Below are 16,253 nucleotides of genomic sequence, written 5' to 3' on the forward strand. Positions count from 1 at the left end.
TCTTTCCTTTGAATGCTCAAATATTTTCCTTTTAGTTAGTAGTGTAGGAAAAATATAAAGAGACTTTATCCATCAGTGCCCTGCAGCTCCATAACCAATAGAAATATTGAGACTGGTTTCCTTTTCTTCTTCCATTATCGCTCCTTCCCCTCTCCCTCATCTTTCCTCCTCTCTCCTTTCTCCCTCTTCCTCCATCCCTCCCTCCCTTTCCCTTTTCTCCCTCATTCCCTCTTTCCCTCTCCATCCCTCTACCTCTCTTTTCATTGTTATGTTGTGTGTGTGGCAGCATATATAACCGTGCTCCATCTGTTTAGCCTGTAAGAATGCACTCCCTGAGGTAATTTTCCAGATCTTACAGTCATGAAGTTGAAGTCCATAAACAGTATTTCTTGAGAGACCACTCTATACTGAGCTCTCCAACTAGCCACTTCGTAGAAAGAACAATTTTTCTCAAAGTACCTTAGACAACTGTACTCTATTTTAGAAATAGCCACTGTTAGTGCCTCACTGCTTCATTGTGCAAATTAGTATCTTCTTTCTCTTCCCTTCTTTTCTCTTTTGTTCTCCTCTCTCACCTTCCCTTCTCTCCCAGGGATCGAGGCATTTACAAGGGTTTGAAATCAGTTGTGGTTATGAGATCATTTTTAACCTATGCTACAAGACTTACAAATCCAACAAATGTATTTCACTTTGTTTCAAAATATTTTAGGAGATAAATTCAGATCTGAGAAATCATGGCAGAATGGGTCCAACCAAAAGAAGAAATTCTAAATTTGTGAATGGTAAAGAGAATTTGCTGTTATCTACAACTCCAAAAGTCCCAGACACCCTTATCCGTCTTTCAGAAAGATTCCAGGCCACCAAAAGGTACTGAATCCAAGTCCTTGAAAAATTGTCCTTCAAGGGATAAACTCCCAGAATGAACTAGCATATGTTTTAATTTCTAAGACCTTGTGTGAACCTTAAGTAGGCTCACCTCCCTCCGATATACTCCAGTCTATAATGGAGAGTCAACAATTTCCAATTTCAACCTCTTTGTCTCCTCTCCTCTCTTTCCCTCTCCTTCTTCTTCTCTCTCTCTTTTCCCTTCCTTCCCTCCTTCTCCCGCTTTACACTTTTCAAACATCAAAGAGAGTAGAATATAAGAAAGAATACTTATGGGCCTCACCAAATTTTCCATACCTATCTTCAATTGAGAAGCCCAGAACTTGATTTTTGTTTAAAATAATAGGATGTAAGTGGTCAGAGACAATGACTTTAAGTGGAATGACCTCTGTAGTGATATGTCTACAGTTAAGGGATGCTCCATTATGTATGGATTTCTCTTCACCATGACAGAGAAAAGAGGTATTTATATTCTGTAATGATTATGAGTACTCGGAGTGTTTTATTGGGGCAGGACAGTGGCACTCTAATTTAATTCTGTGAAATTTGGAATGAAAAATAAAAACAGGCAGAGCTACTCCACTACTCAAGATGCCATTTATCTGCAACATGGCCAGTGTGACAAGTGCCCTAAGCCCACATTTCCAACACGTGGGTGAAAGATTTAGGATCAATGTGTCTGGACAGGAGGGCCTTTAGGAGTCCACTTCAGTCCAGGCTCCCCTACAGTTCATGCCAAAAGGGCACAACAGGACCCAGATAGTACAAATGCTGGGCCACACTTTGAAGTTTGGGACCCAGAGGGAATATTGATACATGCTTCAGGCACATGAGGACCCCCAGTGAGAACAGTGACACATCAGCTTCTCCAGGGAATAATCTGACACACTGATGTGGATGAGAACCATGGAGATAGAGTTTCCTGCCCTTTTGCTGCAATGCCCAGCACTTGGCCCAGGTATGCCTGCCCTCCAGAGAACTCTTAAGTTGTCTTCTTGTTACATGTCCACTTACGTCCAGCCTTACACTCAGATGTCTCTGTTCAATTGTTAGGGCTGCAGAGGCCTTCGTATCTATTCAGCTAGAAAAAGTGGGACTGCGAGACATGATGCTGAATGCCTTCCTCCTCAGGAAACAAACCATGGCGGACAGAATGAGGAGCCCCGTGAGTGTGCAGTGGGAAAAGCTTCCTAAATCTCTGATCTTCTTTTACATTTAAACAAATTAAAATCTTACTTGAAATTTACTGTTTTCAGCCTGCTTGGATAGTACCGTTGAAAATGCATGGAAAAGAACTGAAAAGAGGAATTCAATAAGAAATAAAAAGGATCCAATTCAAAGTAATAAATATCTAGTTCCATAAATGTGTGCATTTTGCCAAAGCTCCCTTTTCTTTGTCGCTTTCTAAACTGACTACTTTTAGCACGTGCACTGGAACATTACCCCACTCCTGAGTTATGCCAGTGGGCTTCAGGAAGTTTACTTGAGGTGAGTTAGGGCTCTTACCATCTAGTCACCTGTTTTCTTGGTTTTTTGGATACCACAGCCAAATTTATATTGAAGGGTTTTATATTAGACTAAACTGTTGAAAATTACTATAAAACTAAACCCTTAATCATCAAAATTGTTGGATAAATTTTGTGAATACCATGTCATTATTCATAAATGGGATATGACAGAGGCCAGAACTTCCAGATAACTGCCAAGCAATGATGAAGCCAAAGGGCTCCTTCTAATAAGCAATTCTTAAAAAATATTGGCCAAGGAAAAAATGCAATAGTTCATTAACTCCCTTCCAGGGTTATCTATCAGATCAGAAAGGCCTCAGCACCAGGAATCTAAGTTTTTCCAGGGTCTTGGATTTTATTGTACTTACAAGCTAATAAATTAGCCTCTTACTATTCCGTGGATCTGGCAGAAGAAAAGAGACTTCTAGGTCAAAGATGAAAGACTAGACTGCTCACAGCAAAGCAGGCATGTGCTTCACATTTCTGTCCATTTTCCTTGCCTTCTATGTCCTATGGGACAACATAATGGGTCCTAGACACCTGCAATGAGTTTATGTGACTTGGGAAACACTGAGCTTGGAGAAACCACCTTTTTTATAGCAAGCCTACTCTTTCTCCCAGCGTAAGACATTACCTTGACCCTCAAGGTTGCTTGCTGAGAGATGGCTCAAGTAAAGAGTGGTCAGCACCTTGCTTTCTTGGCATACTCAGCAAGGTGTGCAGGAGTGTGAAAAAGCAGTGGAGCAGCATCTCCCTGCCAGTTCACCTTCAGAAAGAATATCTCAACTGCGTGGCCTTTTCCTACTTTGTTTGCTAGAATTTGGGCACATGTACTAGTATGGATATTTCTTATAGCCACCTTTCAAATGTAAGAGCTATCCCTCTCCTTTATTACAGGATGACATCGAAAAAGTCAAAAGAAATGTCATAGTTGAATATTGTCAGAAGTAAGTATAATATATGTGAACAACACATGTTAGTTTCTCTTACCGTGAATTCAATAAACAGCAGTGTTATATGTAGAAATTCAGGTAGTGTCAAGTGGTTTATGTTTGATAAACCACAGCCCTGTTGGATAAAACCAAAGTAAGCTGACTTCCCCTGTGCAGAGGAGGAGCATCAGAAGTGAAGGATGGGGCAGGGGGGGAATTTCTGAAGAGATCCAGCCTCTGCCTTCAAGCAATAGCAACCTGACCCAGGTGGACATTTCTTCTTGCCAGAGATACTCTCTTCTCTTTTAAAAGTCACCCTGGGCCCTTGAGTAGGGCATGAGATTTTGTAGGTTTGTCCAGAGTGATGCCTCGATAAATCCCAGAAGGATTTGAACAGTGAATAAAAAAGTATTTGCAAAGTCCTCCTGGGGGGATGGTGAGAAACGGGGAAAATTCAACTTCCCCAAGTCGAATTCTTGATATTCTCACAAGTAGTGGGGACAGCCAAAGCAATAGACTGAGCCCCCAATCTTGGGGTTTGTTCATATGAAGCTTAGCCCCGCAAAGGATAGGCTAAGCTTACTTAAAATTAGGCCTAGGAGTCACACCCACAAGAACCTCTTTTGTTGCTCAGATGTGACCTCTCTGTCTCAGCCAACATGACAAGCAAACTCACTGCCCTCCCCCTCTCTACATGGGACACGACTCCCAGGGGTGTAGACCTTCCTGGCAATGTGGGACTGAAATTCTAGAATGAGCTGGGACTCAGCACCAAGGGATTGAGAAAACCTTCTCCACCGAATGGGGGAAGAAAGAAATGAGGCAAAATAAAGTATCAATGGCTGAGAGATTCCAAACAGAGTCAAGAAGTTATCCTGGAGGTTATTCTTATGCATTAAATAGATATCACCTTTTTATTTGAGGCATAACAGAGAGGCTGGAGGGAACTGCTGAAAATGTAGAGCTGTGTTCCAGTAGAAATGTTTCTTGAAGATGATTGTATAATGATATAGCTTTCACAATATGACTGTGTGATTGTGAAAACCTTGTGTCTGATGCTTCTTTTATTTATCTTATGGAAAGATGAGTAAAACATATGGATTAAAAATAAATAAATAATAGGGGAGCAAATGTTAAAATAAATTTAGTAGATTGAAATGCTAGTGATCAATGAAAGGGAGGGGTAATAGGGGTATGGTATGCATGATTTTTTTTCCTGTTTTCTTTTTATTTCTTTTTCTGAATTGATGCGAATGTTCTAAGAAATCATGATGATGAATATACAACTATGTGATGAAAAAAAAATGTTAAAAAAAAAGTCCTTCAGGGAAGAATGAATATGGGACTATTAAACCTTACCATCAGGGAATCCCCTGATACTGTGTCAAATTTTAGGGACACCCAAACAAACCAATAGGCCATGCCCTTAATCCTGAAGCTTGGGTAAGAGCAACCTCTCAACTCTATTTATGTAGTAGCAAAGAAGCTTAGCCTACCTATAGGCATGCCTAAGAGTTACTTCTGGAGGACCTCTTTTGTTGCTCAGATGTGGCCTCAGTCTCTCTAAGCCCAGCTCTGAAAATGAAATCATTGCCTTCCCCACTATGGGAAACATGACATCCAGGGGTGAAAGTCTCCCTGGCAACATGGAAGAGGACTCCCAGGGATAAATCCAGACCTGGCACTATGGAATCACAATTCCATCCTGACCAAAAGGAGGAAAAGAAGTGTAACAAATAAAGTATCAGTGGCAGAGAGAGTTTAAATAGAGTTGAGAGGTTGCTCTTACCCAAGCTTCAGTTAGACCTTACTACCTATCATAACCTGCCAACCCCCAACCAGGAGCATTCCAGCCATTCCTAAAGAACACCTACAGCAATATATTTCTCGAGGGTTCCACGCACTAGAGTAACTTTCCAGAAACCTACAACCTCCAGATGGGTCCCTGGTCCAGATAAGTCCTGAAACCTAGCCCAGCCTCTCCAGAACATCAGATAGTTTCATCTCCCTGCTCCATATTAGTGACAGACCCTTCCAATATCCAAAATTTAGAATTGCCATAGCCCAAGCACCCCTAAAGAGAGGGATGGAAAGATCAAAGGTAATGGTGGAGTTATACAGAGAAGATAGGATTTAACAAATGAATATGAATACTGAATTATTAAACTGATATTTCTTTTAGTCTCCAGTATTTTAAAGCAGCTAGAAGTAAAAACCTAAAATTGTGGAATTGTAACCCATGTCAAACTCTGAAATATGTTCTAGCACTAATTGTGGTGCTGTGCTTTGAAATTTAGGCTTTTTTGTATATATGTTATTTTTCACAAAAAAGGAAGGAACAAAAGTCAATTTTATGATGAAAAATATTTAAGCCTTCTAGCTTCCTATATTCTGGAGCAGCTAGAATGAAAAATATGAGCGATCGTATGGTAGCCCATGACAAACTCTGAGATCTGTCCTGTAACTACTTGATGAAGAGCGCTTTGAAAACTATTGTTTTTTTATTTCTTTGCTTTGTATATATGCTATACTATACAATTTAAAAAGTTAAAAAAAAAAAAAAACAAGTCCTTCAGGGAAATAGATCCTGGAACTTTTGTGAGGCATGGCACAACTTGGATTCACCGTCATGATATTATCTCTTCTTCTGATTTTTCAGATTTAACCGCCACATGTCTCACTATGCTCTCCGGAGTCAAATCCTGGCATACTGCAATAGCCTGAGAGCCCTGCTGGATGATTTCCCTACCATCAGGGATACTTTTTTCATGGTAGGACAACTGCAAGAAAAGAAGGGGCTGAGGGACTCCAAGGAAGGCCTCAAGGCTGACCCCAGGTGTGTAATTTCCTTTAGAGTTTGTTACTCCCCCATACAGCCCTACCCTCTCGGGGAAAGACTGTCAAATTTGGTATGGAAACCTTGGCTCCTTTTACTGCACTTGACCTTGATCTTCTGGTTCAGAGGACAAAAGAAAGAGGTAGCATTCCCAGAATAAGAGTATCTTTGTATTTGAACCCAGAAGGGGTTCTTTGTGTATGAGTTGTTTGACTGCTTTTTCAATCTATGCAGTTTTGTTTTCCCCTCAGAAGTCTAGAGATTTTCATCTGTCACACCCTTTTATATAAGCCAGCATCTAAAATAAGTAAACTTGATCTGGAGCTGTGTTGTCCTGGCTTCAAATATTATACTCAGTGAAGTAGGGAAAAAATCAGAAATAAGCTATGATGAACCAGTGCTTTGGATGAATCAGTGACTTTCTGTATTTCTCTGATAGAGAAAAAAAAAATGACATAGAATAGCATTAAGTGATAGAGCAGAGTTTGTTCCAGACTTCTTTGTTGTGCTTCATACAATTTTACAAATGTTCTTAACTCAGCCTATCTAGAGTTAAGAAGGGATTAGCATACCTGTGCAGTTAATGACCTGGCTTCCTTAAAAAAAAAGGGAGGTGGGGGTGGAGGTGGAAAGGGAGATGTCATACATTTGTGTAGTCTCCAAGGGAGAGCAAAAGCACCCTGTAGGATGAACTTGCCTCATTCCTTACTCTCTCACCTTAAGGCTTAGTGTAATGGTGAATAACAATAAGACTCAATAAATATGACCATGTTCATATGCATGCATTCATTTTCACCCATCATTTATTTATTGCTTTCTTCCCACCAGGTACGTTGTTATGTACTAGAGTTACAAAGGTAGAGAAGTCATTATTTTTGGAAGTAAATTCAGTATAGCGGGAGGAAAGCTTTTTGCAAAAAACAAGTAACTTCAATGACAACATGTTAGAGATGTGTGAGAAGTCCTGTGATGGCACAAAGATGGAGTGTTCAACTCTCCTCCAGGGCATGATTAAAAGAGGAGGTGACAAGAAGGTTGGAGTTCACCAAAAAAATTGGGACAGCAGAATGGGCTAGAGAATGAAAGAAGGTGAAGTTCTTAAGCCCTTCACTGATAGAAGGCTGGCTATCAAATTAGTGGGCAGTTCTACCTCGGTACTTAGTAGGCAATCAGTTTATGAATATGTGTTTTGTTTCATGAGCTCAGGCAGTAAATTTGCTTTGGGTGGACTTCAGGATTAGCCTAATGAAAGAATGCATTTCAGAAAGGAGTGGGGTATAGATACCTCAGTAGATGGACCCTATTTGGCTTCACTGGATATCTGCTGCCTAGTGGGCTGCGGTGCATCTTTCTCTCATTTTAAACATCGTAGGATAATCTTCTAAAACTTCTTAACTCTGTTACTTGGGGACATTTTGTCTCTCAACTACCCACTAGCCAAGTCAACCATTTATAAATCCAATCTTATTTGGGATCAGACTTTAAAAATAGCTTCCAGAAGCCCAAGCCTGAGTTTACTACCTTTGTGTTTAGTACAAAATGTATTCAAGGGGTCCATTTTTGTTTCTAATCAGTTTCATTCATAACAACCAAATAAGGAGGTCATGCTGTGGACAGGAAAAAAACTTGCAGATCTTGCTCTATTTATTCCCTTATTGCTTTTTGTGGATGACTGTGTTTCCTAAAGGTTAAAGGAAGCAGTCATTTAGCGTGGAGAGCCTAGAGCCCTAAACTATCTGTTCAGCTAATATGTGATAATTTCAAGGCAGGGTCTTGGGCCAAGAAAGTATGAGCAAAGTGAGTGCCTCACCTATAGCCAGGTTCCATTGCCAGGCAGCCGATGAACTAACTGTGACTGATAGAGTCAGTGTTTCTCTGCTACTCCGAAATCCTTCTTCCTAAACTCTCTAAATTTTACCATGTCCCTTTTCATACACTCACATAAAAAAGGTAGCATACCAGGAAGGAACTTCTATCTTATATGGAAGGTTTGGAAAGGCACTTGGTAAGGCTCAAACTCCAAAGTCTTTGGTTCCATGAATATCTCCTCATGGATATTGGGCATCAGCCACAGTGTAGTGGAGAAGGGCCACAGCCTGGGAGTTAGAAATTTACCCAATTTGGTCATAAACTGCCTTAAGTTCTTGGACAAATCACTTGACCTCAATCTCTTGGCTTTAATCTCTTCCTTTAATGAGTGAGGAAATTGAAGCAGCTCTCTAAAGTTAAACATGCTAAGATTCTTAGTGCTAAGGTGTCTAAAACAGGATTCCAAGGAATGGGACTACTGAGGAAAGACTTCCTGGAACAGGGCTGTGAAATGATAAATGTGAATCCCCGGTCATGGAGGGGACAGAGTAGAGGAATGGAGGTCATAAGGGACAGGGAATGGAGGTCATTCATAAAATAAGGGATTGGATTAGATCATGAATAAGAAATGGATTTTATTTTAAATTCCAGCAATTTATCAGTAGATTCTGAGCTATTTCAAGCTTGTGAAAGGGTTGGAATTGATTGGCAATGTCTATCATGGGGAAGGGAAGGGAGAAAGGTGAACTTCCTGCTATGAATTTGCCACTTTGACACTTTGACTAGAAGAGCTCCATGAGTTCTGTAGGCTTAAAACTCTAAGTTGCTATTTAGAAGGCTGTAATGCACCACGTTTAACTTTAACAGAGACCTCCCCAAACCTGGGGCTTTATGGAAGAGGAGCCTGGGGGAGCTGTCCTCTCATAAGGAAGACCCGTGGGGTTTCTCTTCCCTTCCTTGACTCAGAGGAGACTGGGAATCTGGAGACTAGGGTTACATTTGTCAGCGCTCCCAGGAATAGTGGCATTGGCTGATGGAGAAGTGAAAAGGGGGCAGAGAGAGAGGACATTGACATTAATTGGGCTCTTCATATGTGTCAGGCAGAGCTACCATTATCCCACTGGGCTACATTATGCTAATTAGAAGAAGGCGCCCTTTCCTCTGGCAGGTGCAGCATTGTGCCAAAGTACAGAGCTTGGCAAACAAAGAGCAGGCTGGATTTCAGCCACTGCTGGTTGCTTCAGGGCATGACGTGAACAACAATACACCGAAGGCATGGTGCCAAGCCCTGTACAGCAATGAGTTAGATATGACCCTTGCTTTTGAGGTGAAATAGACATGTAATTGCAATATAGTATAGTAAAGAATAAAATAAGGTATAATGGAAGCACCCCCCAGGAAATGCTCAATATTATCCTAGGGATTAGAGAATGGGGTGGGGAATATGGAATGCTTTAGCATAAAGGAAAAGCTTAATCTGGGCCTGGAAGATGATTTGTGTTCCAGGTGGACAAGGAAGAGAATTTCAGTTCAAGCTGGAAGAACCACATGTACAAAGGCCCAGAGATGTGAGACAATCTATGGACTTCTATGTGGCTCATACACAGGGTATGGCAATGGGAAATAGGATGTACAGGGAATGGCAGTGGGGCAAGATCCAGAATTCTGGTGTTTGTCCTTCAGGTGATGTGAAAGAAAGGAGCAAGATAATGATTAATGATAGGAAGCTACTAAAATTGGAAGATGTTTAGGAGGTGAAATCAATTAGGTCAGGTGCTGGATTTAACATGAAGCTGAGAGAGAGGGGGGAACCAGGATGTCACCTAGTATTTCTGGGCTAGATAAATAGATGGCTGTGCCATTAGGAGGGATAGATGTGCCATTAGGAGGGAGATAATGAATCTCAGCTCAGAAGCCTTATGTATAAAGTCTTCCCTGATGCTCCCAACAAGTGTCAGATGCTTCTTCTTTGATGTATCTTCTGCACTTTTATAGATATCCATTATGTACTTTTATTGTACTATCATGTATGCTTGTCTAGCTCACTCTGGAATGTAAGGTCCTTAAAGGTAGAAGCATCTTTATTTTGTCTCCCAGGTGCCCACCTCTGCCTTTATACTTGGTTGAAGGGGTAGATGTGTAGGCATGTTTGTGGGTAGGCCAAGAGGGAGTGGTGGGAGTGCCAATCAATTGGCCTTTAATTCTATTAAGAAATAGCCAACCATGTTATCATAGTCTGGCTGGAGTTTGATATGGGGCCTGAAGAGGGCAAGCAATTATTGAAAAGGGAAATGGGTGTGACAGCTAACCAAAGGAAAGAAAAAAGATTGCCCTGGGGTGACACACTCAGCTCAGGCTAGAAACCATTTACTTATTGTAGCATCAATATAATTAGTGGTGTGGTTTTCTCCAGCTTGTGTTTAGCAGCGTACAAATAGAATCAGGAAACAGAATTCTAGGAGGGATCCAGAGTTGGGAGTTTGCTAAGGAGGTGGGTTGGAAGCAGAAAGAAGCAGAGAATTGAAAGGGCTTATGAGAGAATAGCTCATGTGCTTGATTGTGAAATGCAGTGTAGGTAGGGAAGAAAGTGAAATCATAAAGGAACTGACAAGTAGAGAAGGAGTCCAGAACACTGTATGTCAGTGAACATATTTTGTGGGGATGAAGGAGGGTTAGTCAGAGTGAATGAATGAGAAAACTGGAAGAATGGGGTTGGGTTGATGTGATGCCTAGGTTCTGGTGTCAGCTTGGCCAAGTGATGATACCCAGTGGTCTGGTCAGGCAAGCACTCGCCTGACCCTTACTGCAAGGACATTTTGTGGCTGGTTGATGAACTGGAAGGCTGGTGTATTAAGGCATCAGTCAGTTGATTGCATTTTTGGCTGCTTACATCTGTGATCAACTAAGCCGTGTGTCCCATCAATGAGATAATCCAATCAGTTGAGGGCTTTTAAGGAAAAAGAGAGATCTTTTCACTCTTCATTCAGGGAGCCTCTCCTGTAGAGTTTGACCAGACACTTCATCAGAGCTGCCAGCTTTACAGCCTGTCCTGTGGGTTTTAGACACCTTTATAAATCTAATATTGACTGATATCTCCTGTTGGCTCTGTTCCTCTAGAAAACCCAGACTAATACAGTTGGTAGATTGGGATATTGAAGTTTGAGACTTTGGAGATGATACAGTTCCAAACAGTGACAAGGTCACAGGTGTGGCCCAGGAGTGGGGGGCTGAAGGGAAATGGAAATGAAGAGAGATGATCTTGAACAGGTCAAGGGACCATCAGGTCAGGTAGTTGATGGGTCATTCCAAGGGGAATGGAGAGGGAGATGGCAGGGTGACAGTTCTCCTTGGAAGACTGAGAATCAGGCTGTGCTCCCTGCATTGAGCATCGAAAGCTTTCTCCTGTCATCTCTGCCCCTCCTAGATAGAAACCTGCTTGTTTCAGGCAGGGGTGGAAATGACAGGAAATAAAACATGAGAAGTAAAGGATAGCTTTTTAGAGAGGGTCTTATAGCTCCAGCGATGCACGTGCTTCTCAAAGGCCAAGAACTGGGTTCAGCAATGCTGCTGGGGGCAGCTGCCAGCCTGCTCACTGCAGGCCCATGGCTGCAGACCTCAGACACAGACCTTGGGCTTATTATTCAGTGTTTCTTTGGGGCACTATCAAAATACTGTGAACTCAGTAATGGAGACAAGTCTAGGTTAAGCTACTTTTATCTGCATCTGGACAAGAATAGTCTGGCTTTGTGGTTGTTAAAATAAAGAAGTTCTCCAAACAAAAATCATACTTTGTTCCTGACCTGAGAATCAACTGATTAAAACCCTGTGACTTAAAAGGTAGGTTCCAGACCAGCAATTCACTTCAGGTAGAGTTTTAATGATTCACAAAACCTCATATTCAGAATGTTTGGTATTGGAAATATTCAATGTTCAGTTAAAATGATTTAATTTACCTTAATAAGTAGAAGGGTTATTTGAATCTCTTTCAGTGACCCAGAGATAATTTTATTCCTCATAAGCATCATTGTGATGGTCAAAAAGTGCCCCCACTGTTTCCAAAATGCTCCCTAGAAAGTCACAGAGCCTCCTATTGAGAATGTTGTTATAGACAATGGAAGTGGGAATGAAAACTGTGTGCAGGTGTGAGAGGTGTTTAGCAATGGAATCAATAAGACCTGAGGAGTAAAAAGGGAGAATCTAAAAATGACTTCCTGATTTCTGCCTTCAGTTACTGGATGGGGGGGTGGGGGGGATGGAGGGTGTATGGTTCCTTTAACACAGGAAGAGGCACAGGATTGGGGTGGAAAGACATGATGAGCTCAGTTCTTGCCTTTATTGATTGAAGTAGTTTGCGGTGCTGCCAGCCAAGATGAGACAAGTTGGAACTCTGGAGCTGTGGAGGGGGCCAGTGTGGCAAATGTGGATCCAGGAGTCACTGCCATTTGCAGGGTAGTTGCAGCCAGGGGCATGAACACGGTTTCCTAGAACTGGGTGAAGAGGGGGCAGGGGGCCCCGGCACAGTGGATGGGGGGTAAGGTGGACTACATGTCCAATGCACACATCCTTCTGCTGTCTGTCTGTCTGTCTGTCAGGTGAGTCTGTTCTAGCATAATCAAGAAAGGCCTGAGGTGGAATTCAGAAAGTCCTTCATTAGCATGTTCAACTTCCCACATCTTAAGAAACTGCTCTGAGAGTTCCCACATGCTTCTCTCCTGGACCCCAGCACCCTTAGCCCCTACTCCCACCTCACCCCAGCCCACCCCAGCCCACTTTGCCCCCGCACATGCCAGGCACTATGCCGCATAGTAATAACAAACTTGGTAGAGCCCCTCACAATTGATAAAATACTTTCCCCACACTTGATACTCTTTAAAAAATTCTATGAGTTAGGAATGATACTTATCCACATTTTATAGATGAAAAGACAAAGAAAACAATTTGTCTAAGGTCACACGGGTGACAGAAGTTGGACTTAAAATCAGGTCTTCTGGTGCCAAATCGTTTTCCACATCAGATGAGCCCAATTAGTAAGTGCTGTTGAAGAGTGGAGAGGTTATCCTGGAGGTTATTTTTATATTTAAAATTAAATAATTTTATTATATTATATAGCTATCCCTTCTTAGCTTATGGTTTGTTGGAGTGGCTGGAGGGAAGTAGCTGAAACTATTGAGCTGTGTCCGAGTAGCCTTGATTCTTGAAGACGATTATATAAAAATATAACTTTTACAGTGTGATTGTGTGATTCTGAAAACCTTGTGTCTTTTGCTCCTTTTATCCAGGATCTGGACAGAGGAGTAAAAAAAATGTGGATAAAAATTAAATAAATAGTAGGGGAACAAAGGGTAAAATAAATTGGGTAGAGGGAAATATTAGTGGTCAATGAGAGGGAGGGGTAAGGGGTATGGTATGTATGAGTTTTTTCTTTTTTTTTTTTTTAATTTCTTTTTCTGGAGTGATGCAAATGATCATGGTGATGAATACACAATGATGTGATGATATTGTGAGCCACTGATTGTGCACCAAGTATGGAATGTGTGCGAGTTAAGATTTGTCAATAAAAATATTTTTTTAAAAAGTGCTGTTGAGGAAAGCTGCAAGATCAACTTGATGGCACCTAATCTTTGGAATGGGAAACAGTCCCACCCCCACCCTACCCTCATTCCCAGTGTGCTCCCTTCACCCTGAGATGATACAGAAATCAGGTGAGGACGTTCCCTGCAATGGCTGTGGTAGAAAGATAGTGGGCTTCCATTTGTATGGAGATCAAACACATATCTCTTAATGAGGTATCCATTTGCAATAACGCTGCAGAAAAAAGGGAGGCATTGATTAATGTAAAATTCAGGATTGTGGTTCCTCTGGTGCCGCTAGGAATGGTTTTGGCTATAGTCTATTTCTCAGGCCAGGTGGGGGTACCTGGGCTTGGGTTAATCCATAGAAAGACATGTACGGATTATACATTTGTGTATAAACTTGCCACAAAGAGGCAGCTAAACCACCACCAAAGAAATGATAAGGTATTTGGAGGAGGAGGAGAGCAGAGAGGAGAAAGAAGGAAAAGAAGGCCAGAGGCTGGAGAACCTGACTGGAGACCAGAAGAGTAGAGCCAGGTCTGCGGAGCTGGCCAGGAGACATGTAAATCCCAATCTTGTCTCTTGGGAGCTGGGTAAGTGAGATCTAGGTAACCACTCAGAACCTCAATTTCCTGATTTGTTAAACAGTAGCAAAAATATGTATGTCCTAAGAATTAAGTGAGAGAAAATATGTGCATGTGCAAAACACTTTTTCCTTCCTCTGTACCCACCATCTCCTCCAACACAGCTGAAACTCAGCCCAAAGGCTCTTCTTCTCTTTGAATTATTTCTAACTCAGGCCACTTGGGAGTTGCCTGAAAAGGTGGGCTGTTGCCGTCAGGCATGGGTAGCTGGGCAGGTACCTAATCACAAACTATAAGTTTGGGCACTGTGGCCTGAGAGGGTGGCTTTAGTTCATGCCCAAAGATGCCCCCTTTTTTGGTGGGAAATGCTGCTAAATTACCCGGTGTTTTCTTCTAATGCTGCAGGAGTTTTCAGCCCAGGCCACGATGTTTGCTGTCTGCTGATGGAAAAACCTTCCTCAATTTATGGTTCATACCCCATCCTTCTGAAGTGCTGGTTATGTTCAAAACTCTGCCAGAAAAGGTATGCATTCTTTTATGTGTGCCAGAATGAAAACAGGCTGTTTTTTATGGCTCACAGTTAAGCATAGGAGTTCCAGAGAATGTCTCTTGTTCTTTTCAGAGAGCTCTATTGACTGACATTTTCTCAGCACTCCTCCTGTCTCTGCCTCCTTTATTATAACTTCTCTTGGGCCTCATTGTTTCATGAGTCCTATTTCTCCCTGGCCATTACTGAATGTCAGTGTGCTGTTGACATTCCTTGTGAATCCTCAGTTTGTCCCAAACCAGTGAGGACAACCCCACCCTGATGCCATGCGATGAATGTAAGTTTGGGCCCCACATTTAACACAGCTGCTTTTGGAGGGGTTGCTCCATATACGTATTTTACTGATAGTAAATTTTTGTGTAGTAATATGGGTAACCATAAAAAAAAATGGACTATTTATAGAAACACATAAAGCACTCATATGCGTTAAATAAAAATGTAATGTTGAAAATGGCAGCTTGGGAGCATCCTGATTTTTCTTTGTAAGTGAAAACCTGTATAGTAACCACGGTTTTCTGCCCTTTCTTTCCAGGTGTGTTTTTGAAAATGTAAAAATACTACCTGCTATCAGTAGACCACAATTTGTCACTTTTCCTCCACTTAAATGTTGTTAGTTAAGACTCAATGCCTGATTTTTAGTTATGTGTTGGTTTAAAATATGTTGATAAATATCTGGGGTAATTTGTACTCTGCTTACAGGTGACAATGTTGTCTGAATGTAGATCCCTCCTGCCAATTTACTTGTGACCGTTGTAATTCATTGATTGTAATGCAAACATATTTTGAAGCACTTTTGGCTTTAAACAAAGAGAGTCATATTGCTTTAATCATCCACAAGAGTAACACTGTTCAAAGGTATAAAACCCTGGCTCATGAATAGATTCATAGCTCTCTTTTTTAGATGTTTTCCTGTATTTACTGTGAAAATATTTACCTGGATGTTCTTGCTTAAAGATACCATCCCTAATCAACACTAACGTTTTTTAACCTGGGCAGCACTGGAAAACGAACCTGAGTCTCCAGCATGGCAGGCAAGAACTCTGCCACTGAACCATCGTTGCTTGCCGAACACTTACGTATTTTTGTATGCCTCTTAGAAACTTCCTAAAGATTATTTCTTTGTGTTGGTTTACCCACAGGCAGCTTTCAGAACCTTAAAGTTAACTCTGCAGCTGGTTGGTTCTCTCCATGACATTGTGGCCTACCTTTTCAGTTTTGCTAAACTTGGAAATTGTCCAGCCTGTTTTGATTTTCCTGTATGTCCAAACCCCTTGAGAGGCAACTGGGGAGGAACTGAGGGCATTGGTAAGTAATTGAAACATCACTTTTAATATTTAATGGGAATTCTGTGAAGTTCTTAAAACATGGAAAAATAAACCTAAAATGTTTTCTCATCAATGACAGTAATAAGAAGGGCAAAGGAACAGTCTTATCATAAATCAGATACTGCACACTCCAAACTGCACATTTATCTGATTAGATCCTCGTTTAGGGGCTAAAATCACAAAGTATACCTTAGTCAGTAGTGAAGAGGCTTAGGCTTTTCCCTGCCTTGCCTCTTTGTTACTAAAATCTGTGC

At 41.4% G+C, this 16,253-nt stretch overlaps 1 protein-coding gene across 2 annotated transcripts in view; it reads left to right on the forward strand.

The window, feature by feature from the left end:
• LOC143685039 (uncharacterized) overlaps positions 1–16,253 on the forward strand; it is a 193,607-nt gene that overhangs the window by 116,088 nt on the left and 61,266 nt on the right. For both annotated transcript variants that reach the window (XM_077162579.1, XM_077162580.1), the window contains exons 23-28: positions 710–867; positions 1,939–2,050; positions 3,291–3,340; positions 5,985–6,161; positions 14,533–14,650; positions 15,814–15,979. In XM_077162579.1, the coding sequence (XP_077018694.1) occupies positions 710–867; positions 1,939–2,050; positions 3,291–3,340; positions 5,985–6,161; positions 14,533–14,650; positions 15,814–15,979 (781 nt within the window). The remainder of the gene's footprint in view (positions 1–709; positions 868–1,938; positions 2,051–3,290; positions 3,341–5,984; positions 6,162–14,532; positions 14,651–15,813; positions 15,980–16,253) is intronic.

Source organism: Tamandua tetradactyla, chromosome 5 (genome assembly GCF_023851605.1).
Source record: "Tamandua tetradactyla isolate mTamTet1 chromosome 5, mTamTet1.pri, whole genome shotgun sequence".
Taxonomy (NCBI): domain Eukaryota; kingdom Metazoa; phylum Chordata; class Mammalia; order Pilosa; family Myrmecophagidae; genus Tamandua; species Tamandua tetradactyla.